The following is a 9,629-nucleotide window of genomic DNA, read 5'->3' on the forward strand; positions in this document are numbered from 1 at the left end:
CAACCATAGTAAAATGACCATCCTACCCTTCTGACTTTCCTACACCCCTATCATTATCCCTTTCTCTCTCACTTCTTCGCTTATTTATTAAATAAATATTATAACAACAAAAATATTATTTTATTTTTAAATAATAACAATTTATTCAATTATTATTTTATTAATAAATAAATTAAAAAAATTAATTATGTGAATTGAGGATCCGTATAATGCATGCATTATATGGATTTTGTACGCAATCCCATTTTCAACGATGAGTGGAAAAGAGAGACTTACGGTGAAGGTGAACATGACAATGGTGGCGGGGATTGGCGGCAGCATGACGAGAAGTGAAGAAGGAAGAAGAAGGAAGCGCAATAGCAAGGCATAGGGAGAGGGAGAGAAGAGGGTGACCTTTTTAAAATTTTAAGTGGAAGATAATTTGGTCACTTCACTTAAAATGCTTGTACACAATAAAAATAATTAAAGTAGAGCCACAAATTTAAGTGGTGCACATGGCAAAGGCTGAAGTTTGATTATACAATAAAAATAATTAAAGTAGAGCCCCACGTGGGCAGTGCCTCATTTCCGGGAGAAACGATCACATACGGTTAGTTGATCTAGAATGATAAGCGGCACCCTCTGCGCTGCGCAAAGTTTTATCCAATTTCTCTATAGATTCGTTCATTCCCTTTAGTATTACCCTGTGCTTCTCTCCAACCTCTCATCATCTATCTATTTGCTCCAAACATGGATGCTAAATCTCGGATCTCGCCCACACGTGCGTTCACGCATTTTCTATCGATCTATCTATCTATTTGTGTATTCATAATTCATCACTATTTTCTTTTTGGGTTTATTGAGTGTCACTTGTCATGGTTTTATCATGATTTTGAATAATACAACTTTAACTTGCTTGTAGTTCCTGTACTCATCATGTCATTGAGATACTTAAGGACCAAGTTTGGAGTTTCATCAAATAGGAACTTACTTCTCAGATTTAATACATTTTGCGTTATCAAGGGTGGGACTAGAAAATTGTGTAGTATGTGGTGAACGAGATAGATACTGTTGAAACTGATATGCTACTTGTGAGTTGTGTGATGTGACTCGTGTTGTTGCAAAACCTTGTTGCATCTGATACACAAATTTAAGTTGTTGTTCTTTTGTACTATTTCGATGGTAAAAAGAAAAATTTTCCAATTCTATTTCTACATTTTCCCAAACGAATTTTGTTGATTAGATTGACAGTGTTGTTTATGAAACATTGTTATATATATACTTCTTCTCTGTGTCTGGCTCAATCAGGATTGTAGGATTTGTGAAGCCTCGTACCAAAAATATAGTCTATTTACTTCCCTTCTGCATGTTCTTAAGATGGAGCTGTTTTGCTTATCACTTTGATCTTCACTTCATTTAAGAAACAAGTTTTATGACACTGTATATTCTAAAATGTCGTAGTTCTTGCACTTTGATCTCCCTCAGGTCTGACAGATAAGAAGTGTGTGCCATGCAATCTGAAGGAATTGCGACCAATGAGTGAGGATGCAGCACACACTCTAATGCCACAGGTTTGTATCTGTCAATTCAAGGTTTCTAAGTCTCTTGGACTGGCAAATTGACCTCAGGGGGTTTCATTTAGAAACTAATTCCCAACCAGGGTCGGTGTTTCATGTTTTGTGTAAGCGTTTCACCAAGGAGCATGGCAAAACACATATTTTGCCAAGAAGAACAGAAATAGTCATTTATTTCGCCAAGAGGAACTGCCGAATGGGCTCTAGGTGCAGTGTGCGTCAGAGTAGGGGTGAGGAGGGTGCAGTGTATTTCGCCACGCCATCCGTACTGACGAAATAGCTGGTTATATAATAAAAAAATAGTTTCGCCATCCGTACCGGCGAAATGGCACTTTTCCTACGAAGAAGTGGTTGAAACTGCTGAACAACAATTGGGTTGGTTACTGTTTTGCACCCCAGTGGTGCTAATTCTCATAGTTCGTTGGTTATCATCAATGGAAAATTCATATTGGTTCTTCTCTGCTTCATTACCGGGGGAAAGGCAGGGGCGAACTCACCAAGGCCTTTCAGAAGGGAGCTCTCCTTGGGGTGTGGCTCAACCATCTGGAAGTGAAAAAAAAAAGAAGAAGCAAGCAGCACCATTTAAACAAGGTTTGGCATGAGTTGAAAAGGTAAAATCAAAATGAAAGATCAGGCTTCTTTATGTACTTCCACTTTTTTAAGACAAAAATCTTGATATAAAGAAGCTGCAAAGATTATTATATGAGACAACTGTTAAACAAAACAAAAGCAAAAGCTGTTTTGCCGGTACGGATAGCGAACCGTTCCTGTTTCGCCAGTACCGACGGCGAAATCCGTAGCACGTGTCATCCTGCTGATATTTCGCTCCTGGCAATGGCGAAATACTTGTAGAAACCGACCCCCCGGGAATAACTTTTAAAACAAACCCTGTTAGATAATAAGTTTCTAAATAGAACCCCTTCAAGTCAATTAGCCCTCTTGGACTCATGGTCTTGGATATTGATATTGAGTGGTTAGGTTGCTGAGTGGAATTTGGTAAACGAAGATGGTGTCATGAAGCTGAGGCGGTCATGGGCAGTAAAGACTTTCACCAAAGGATTGGAATTTTTCAGGATAGTAGCTGTTCTTGCTGAAAATGAAGGTATCATGCTCTATTTTCATTTTATTACTAATCTCATTTTAAAGGGTACACATTACAAAATGTAACCAAGAAGATGTTAACAATGCAGGTCATCATCCTGATCTTCACCTTGTTGGCTGGAATAATGTTACAATAGAGATTTGGACTCATGCTGTTGGTATGAATTATTCATTGTTCAACTTCAAGTTATTTAATCAAAAGCTGCTAGATGAGAAATAATGTCAAAGTACCATGTATTAGGCACTATTGACTTTTAATGAAATTTAAAAATTATTTATTTAATAGAGTTGGTGCCTACTAGCTTGCAGTCATCATGGATTAATCAGCACAGTTCTTTCTGGCTTGCTTCCAATTTCTCTTTCATTATGCATTCCTTAATTTAAATTCAATATGTACGTTGTAAATTATAACCCTTATATTTACAAAGGATTCTGGTTTTAATCGCATGCTTCTCTGGAAAGCAAATTAATTTCTCCCTCTTCGGAGAGAGAAAACAGTAGCATATTCAATGGATTTGTGAAACTTACCCTTTCATTACAGATTACATGATGAATCCCTCCAGAAGCTTCCGTCATAATTCATGACAAATAAGCTTCAGTTTCCATTTTGTTATTTGCATGAAGTGTGTTGTGACGTGAACAGGAAAGGAAGAGAAACAAAAAATTCAGTTTCCATTTGCATATGTAGTAAATGATTTCAGTAATGTCATGGGTTAACCATATTAAGATGATTTGGTGGTTCAATCTAGCATGTTCCGTTTGTTGTTTTTTAGTAGTTTTTTTTTTCTTAAATTACTACCATATACTGATGCATGTTCGTGCAGGTGGGTTGACAGAAAATGATTTCATACTTGCTGCTAAGATTGATAAGCTTGATGTGCTTGACCTACTTAGACGGAAGCCTTCAGACTGAGTCAATAGTGTTAAGAAGTACTGTAGTATTTGCAAATTACCCGTCTTTTTGCAGTAATATTTTGTTTTAAGATGGTGAATTACACTGCATGTTAGGTATTTTTATGAATTATTCGAAAATAAAATAAATATTTTCAATCAAAATAACTAATCACTTTTAGTTACCATAATTAATGATTAGAAAATAAAATAAAAAATAAAAAATATAGCGGCATTTGGTGGAAAAAAATATCAATATGAAATCCCTACGTGTCATATGGATTTTGAGCAGAAAAAATCCCAAGCCTCAATTCATATGGATTAGAGTAGTATAATCCTAAGGTAGGCAAAGGTTTGTAATTCTATATATTTTTAAAAATTATTATTTATTTACGTTGTATATATTTTTATTTATTTTTATATTAAAATTTTCATGAACAAAAAATGAAAAAAATATATATTCTTCTCAGTTTTACGTATAAAAAAAATTGAATTTAGATATATGTTATATAATTAAAGTAGCATAATTTTAAAGTAGGTAAACATTTGAAATTCTACCTATCTTTAAGTTATTATTTATTTATGTTGTACATATTTTAATTTTTTATTTTAATTTTTTATACTAAAATGTCCATGGAAAAAAAATGAAAATAAATATTCGATCATGTTTTTTTTTTCTTTTCTACTTCATATTAATTATCTGAATGTGAACCACTCATAAATTTTGGTGCGTAGATCATCCATAACATTATATTATTATATGATATAAATGAAAATAAATTTTGATTTTATTTTGTTCACGAGAAATATTCTACAGTATTTTTTAAATAACTTACAAGTCTAACAGTGGACATATGTAATGCAAGTTATCTCATAGAAAGATTCATGTTAACATATATCGTTATTACCCTTTCTCGAGTAAAGAGAAGATTATCAAGATGTTCTAATTTGTCAATACCCCAATTACGTGAACTTCACGATCTGCGAGGATAAGTCAATCCATTTCTTTTCTTACACCCCAGCTGCTTTTGCAAGTAACAACTTAGACTCCTTAATGATAAGACACTTCATATATTTGTTATCACATTCTTTGCTTGAGGAGTTGCTCTTCAAGCTCCCCAATCTTACTATAGAGTCTATGCTAATAGACAAGGTCCTTACCTCATTTTTTTCCTATTCATAAGAATGAAGACAAATAATATACATAAAAATAGTAATATAAGTTTAACTGCAAAAACATTACTGGTTCTCTTTAACCTCAAGCACATTCCAAGTTCCAAGTCTACACATTATTACAAACTTTTAGTCCCAACCTTCAAACACAACAAACCATAAAATAATACAATCCAAGCTATTTTTTCTCTAGTTTTTTGCAATAAACTAAAGAAAGACAAACAAACACATTTATTTTCACATTTAACCCGAATTGTTACATGCATGAAAGAAAATATCTAAGAAAAATACTCATTGGAGGCAGCAAAGATGGGTTGCAACCGCTGATACACCTCATCGTTGTTTGTCCACTCCAACTCATCCCACCACTCTTGCTGCCCTTTAATGGACTTTAAGTTGACTGCATTGTCACTGTCTAGTGGTAAAGTTTTCAACTTAGGACAGTTATGTATCCTTAACAGCTCCAAAGAGGACCAAGCCAATGTATGAGTTGAGCATATAGTATTAAAGTTAGGCAAGTTAACCAGCAGAAGCATTTCTAGTTTTGGAAGCACATCCTTTTCTGGTTCAATGTCTTTGCTGATCAGTATTTCAATTTTTGAACAATCTTCAAGTTTCAGGTTTTGAAGTTCTGAAAAATGTTGAATTGCTCCATTGCTGAAAATTTCTCTCAGTGATGGACAATTCTTCAATGACAAAGTATGCAATTTGGAAAAGGTTCCACTGTGCAAGGGACCTCTAAAAACACATTTCAAATTGAGCAAATTTTCCAAATACAATTTCTCCAAATTTGGTAAGATGACTCTTGTTTCTATTTGGATTCCATTCATGGTGTTGCTACTTGTATCAGCTGACACAATTGTTAAAACTTTGTTGCATTTTTTAATCAAAAGACCACGAATGCGTTCCAAACACACTATGCCAGCAAAATTTGACAACTTTTTGATATCTTTATGGCAAACTAATTCAAATGCATCAGTTTTTGGTAGTACCTCAATAATTGCCGAGTCATCCTCCTGTCCACCATTGCAGTACCTCAAATAATTAGTAATTTTGTACTCAAAAGATTCAAGTATTTGAGGTCGCCTTGAATTTTGGCAACCCACAAAGAATCTAAATGAATTTTGTTGCTTACAACTCCATGATTTACTTCTTGAAAGAAATTCTCTAAGAATGATTGAGGAGGGAAAACAACATCGGAGATCTGTTACATTTTCCAAAGAAGCCACATGTTGTAAAACATTTTCAGCATCATTGCACCATTGTTCATAGGATATGACTTGAATGGTTAATTCTTCCAACCTATGAAGCTTTGAAATCACATGAACATTTTGAGCATCATCTTCACTTGCAACGAATGGGATTCGCAGGCATCTTAGATTAGTCAAACATCCAATTTGTAGAGGTATGAAAGTTACTTTAGTATCTCGTATGTCAAGGACCTCTAGAAATTGAAGTGATCCAATTTCAGATGATAATGATTCCAAGAGCTCGCAACGGTTCAAGAATAAACCCCTTAGACCAGTCAATTTTGATAAAGACGATGGCAGTTGTGTAATCATGCTACCATACAAGTCTAACAGAAGTAGACTGCTCATGTTCTCAAAAAAAGTTTGGGGTATTGTAGTTAGTTTGGGATTTTTTCGCAGCAACAATGTCAAAACCATGCTGCGATCTTGGCGTGTTGGTAAATCAAGCAATTGTCTCATAGAGACCCACCTAGACTGCTGCCAAGCTTTTGAATTTGAGAGATTTTCAGATTCTTCACCATCTTGGAGATAAAAGCTACACTCAGGATCTTTGGAGGATATGTGTAATGCAAGTTGCCTCATACAATGATTCATGTTGACATATATCATTGATTCCCCTTTCTCTAGTAAAGAGACATTAGCAAGATGTTCTAATATGTCAATACCACAATTGCGTGCACTTCGATATGACCTTTTGTCATTTATATCACCAAGTAAACCTTGTGCTGCCCAACACTCCACTAAATAATCAGTGTAAACCTTGCTATCTACAGGATACAGTGAAGTGTATAGAAAGCATTTCTGCTTCTTTTTATCTTTGAGTTCATCATAACAGAATTTCAGACATGAGTACAACTCTTGTAAACCTTGGTTTTGAAGTTCTGGCCAAGGTTTAAGATCTTCAAGTCCCACCGACCAACTTGAAGCAGACTCTTTCAATTTAAAAGAATTCGCTATGTTGTAAATGAGAAGTGGAAGACAAGAGCACCTTTGGCATACAAGTTGGGCTATAGGTTGAATGTCAAGGGAATCAATCTTAGGATTAAAGGCATGAACAGTATCTCTGAACATCTTCCATGCTTCGTCAGGAGTTAGCTCCTCGACTTTGACGAGCCTCTGCACCCTATTCAACTTATAAACTCGAGGGAATCGAGTGGCAATTACAACCTTACTGCCATTGATGCCAGTTGGAATTCCCAACTGCTCCAAATTGATGGCATCCTCAACCTCATCCAAAATCAATAAATACTTCTTCTTTTCTAGCTCTTTGTGTATTCTTCTTGCAACATCATCACTATGCTCCTTGTTGGTTCCTATGTCCAGCATCAACCGATTAGCAATTTTCTCTTGAAGCATATGATCATCAGTTGTGGCTTTCACAAAAATGACAATTTCAAACAGTTTAGCAACCTCTTCATTGTTGTTTAGGTTCCGCATTATTGTTGTTTTCCCCACCCCTTTAGTTCCACACACTCCAATGACTTTAATCTTATTATTTCTTAGCAAACCCAGAGTCTTTTCCAAGGCATCTTGAAGGGTTGGATATCCACTTATCCGTGGGACATTTAACTCCTTTAAGACAGGCTCTGGTGGTTTATCAACAAGAAAATCTCTTAAACATTCATCCTTCACAAGTTCACGAACACAGTTGCTCTTCTTCACCATATTTTCACTCAGACGTGAACGTCGACGAATACGCCACCAGGGTAGCATTTTTTCTTTGTATTTAACTTTCAGCTTCTGCACTTCTTCTGCGGCATCTGATACCCTGTTTGTCCAAAGCTTGTAAGCATTAGTGGTGTCTTTGTGGTTGTTTCTTTGAATCTCCCTCTCTTTATCCTTCTTTATTGCAAGTAGCTTCTCCATGTCTTTGAGCAAAATGTTGTAGTTGTCATCAAGGTTTCTGGAAGATGCAATTTTAGATGCAATTGTAGTATGTAATTCTCCAACCCCAAGCGCTCCCACCTCTCCAACAAGAGGGGCGACAACCTCAACCCCCGACATTATGAAATTTCAAAGCCTACAATACATTAACAAAGAAAATAAAATAAAAGGTTATAATCATATAAGACACCAAATCAACGTATAGAAATTCTAGACATCAGCGGTATAGAATTTCAATGTATACACAAACATAGCAGTTTTATTCAATATGGATATGTATGTAACACCCAAACCCAAAACTTCAATATGTAAAAACTAATGATTCAACCATTTACTAGTACACTTGATCATTATTTATGCACCTTAAGTTTTCTTTTTCTGTTTGATAGTAAAAGCAATTCAAATATACATTAAAAACTTAAATTCTAAAGCAATCATTAAGAAACACAAAAAAATTAGAATTTAAAAGTAGTGACTTATTGAAACTGATATGCATAATCATTGGAATCTATCTCAGGAGGAATCAGGAGCAACAGTTAAGAAAGATTCATGTATGTCTACCTCTGCCAGCGGCTGTTGTGCATAGATCTCCTGATTTTGCAAAATGATGGGCAAGTCAGTCAACCCATGTGCAGCACCAAAGATGTGTTTGTTAAGTCGTCTTAGATAATCAACAACTTATTTAATTTATAAATTTGTTCTAGCTTAACAACTTTTAATTTTGTTAAAAAATATCACTTTTAAGCATTGCATTAACGTATAATTGTTTTTGTCAAATATAGTTTGAAAGCTATTGATTATAAAATATTTAGTAAAATTATCTAACAAACTAATTATTCCATACATATAAAATAACGTAAAAGACCCAACTTAGATATGTTAGTCTGCGTGTGTATAATTAAAAATGTAACAGATTTATATGGATATGGATTATTTACTATTATTAGGTATAATATAATTATAAAAAAAATTAAAAGTGAAATAATTAAATATACAAATATAATTTGTTGAAAATACGAGGGTTAATTAGGAAGGAGTAAAATATTATCATTTTTAGAAATTAACAGACAAAAAAAACTCATAAAACTTTTATCTTAAAAGTTATATTTTTGGAAATTATTGTATTTTAGAGAAAGATGAAAAAAAAAATAGAATATACAGAATCAAACTACTCAAGACTTAAGAGTGGTCAGAATTGAGATCCATCTCAAGGGTGAGTGAGGAATCAGAAGCAAGAATTAAGAGAGATTTATGATTGTGTACCTCTGCGAGTGAGCAACCTTTGCCGATAGTTGTTCTTCACCCTGATTTTGCAAAATGATCGAACAAGTGTTTCATTATTGCTTGCTCTATGTGGAATAAGTCAACGCGTTTAGTCACTTGACTTGAGTGTGTGGTGTCCGCTCAATACCAATATAGGACAAAAAGTAAAGATAATGGTATTGATTATGATTAGACATATATATATATATATATATATATATATATATATATATATATATATATATATAATTACTTTTACTTTTTAATCAAATACTACATCTGATTATGCACATGTAATATATGATTAAAATAAATAAATATATTTAAAAAACCGAATTTATTTTATTATTTAATGTGTTTGAATAAAAGCTATAATTTTATTTTTCAATAAATATACCTTTTTATATGATTTTAAATTTTCAGTCAGTTAATAACGGATTCCACGGTCTGTTTGACATTATTAACTGAAAAAGCTAACTTTTTTAATGAAACGAGTAAAAGCCATGAGGAAAGA

General features: G+C 33.9%; 2 protein-coding genes across 4 annotated transcripts; one reads left to right on the forward strand and one right to left on the reverse strand.

Annotated features, from left to right (window-relative positions):
- Positions 1 to 499: 499 nt before the first annotated feature.
- Positions 500 to 3,711, forward strand: LOC100779634 (putative pterin-4-alpha-carbinolamine dehydratase-like). Its single transcript, NM_001253318.3, has 5 exons — positions 500 to 760; positions 1,465 to 1,550; positions 2,532 to 2,655; positions 2,744 to 2,812; positions 3,479 to 3,711. Exons 1-5 carry the CDS (start codon positions 730 to 732, stop codon positions 3,565 to 3,567), a joined length of 399 nt encoding a protein of 132 aa, NP_001240247.1. The 5' UTR covers positions 500 to 729; the 3' UTR covers positions 3,568 to 3,711.
- A 1,057-nt stretch (positions 3,712 to 4,768) lies between these two features.
- On the reverse strand, positions 4,769 to 9,293 carry LOC102668045 (disease resistance protein At4g27190). Of its 3 annotated transcripts, none has more exons than XM_006585136.4 (3): positions 9,116 to 9,293; positions 8,414 to 8,443; positions 4,769 to 7,988 (listed from the first exon to the last, which is right to left on the reverse strand). In XM_006585136.4, exon 3 carries the CDS (start codon positions 7,970 to 7,972, stop codon positions 4,997 to 4,999), a length of 2,976 nt encoding a protein of 991 aa, XP_006585199.1. In that variant the 5' UTR covers positions 7,973 to 7,988; positions 8,414 to 8,443; positions 9,116 to 9,293; the 3' UTR covers positions 4,769 to 4,996. The 3 variants fall into 3 exon arrangements, with proteins under 3 accessions (XP_006585199.1, XP_040874067.1, XP_006585198.1); XM_041018133.1 differs by having other exon boundaries at positions 8,414 to 8,481; positions 9,116 to 9,197; XM_006585135.4 differs by lacking the exon at positions 8,414 to 8,443 and having other exon boundaries at positions 9,116 to 9,285.
- Positions 9,294 to 9,629: the final 336 nt, after the last annotated feature.

Source organism: Glycine max, chromosome 8, assembly GCF_000004515.6.
Source record: "Glycine max cultivar Williams 82 chromosome 8, Glycine_max_v4.0, whole genome shotgun sequence".
Lineage (NCBI taxonomy): Eukaryota > Viridiplantae > Streptophyta > Magnoliopsida > Fabales > Fabaceae > Glycine > Glycine max.

Coding starts and splice junctions, on each gene's coding strand:
- LOC102668045 (XM_006585136.4), bottom strand. CDS start 7,972: ATGTCGGGGGTTGAGGTTGTCGCCCCTCTTGTTGGAGAGGTGGGAGCG.
- LOC100779634 (NM_001253318.3), top strand. CDS start 730: ATGGATGCTAAATCTCGGATCTCGCCCACAC. Junction 2,656..2,743: donor TGTTCTTGCTGAAAATGAAG/GTATCATGCTCT, acceptor TTAACAATGCAG/GTCATCATCCTGATCTTCAC. Junction 2,813..3,478: donor GATTTGGACTCATGCTGTTG/GTATGAATTATT, acceptor ATGTTCGTGCAG/GTGGGTTGACAGAAAATGAT.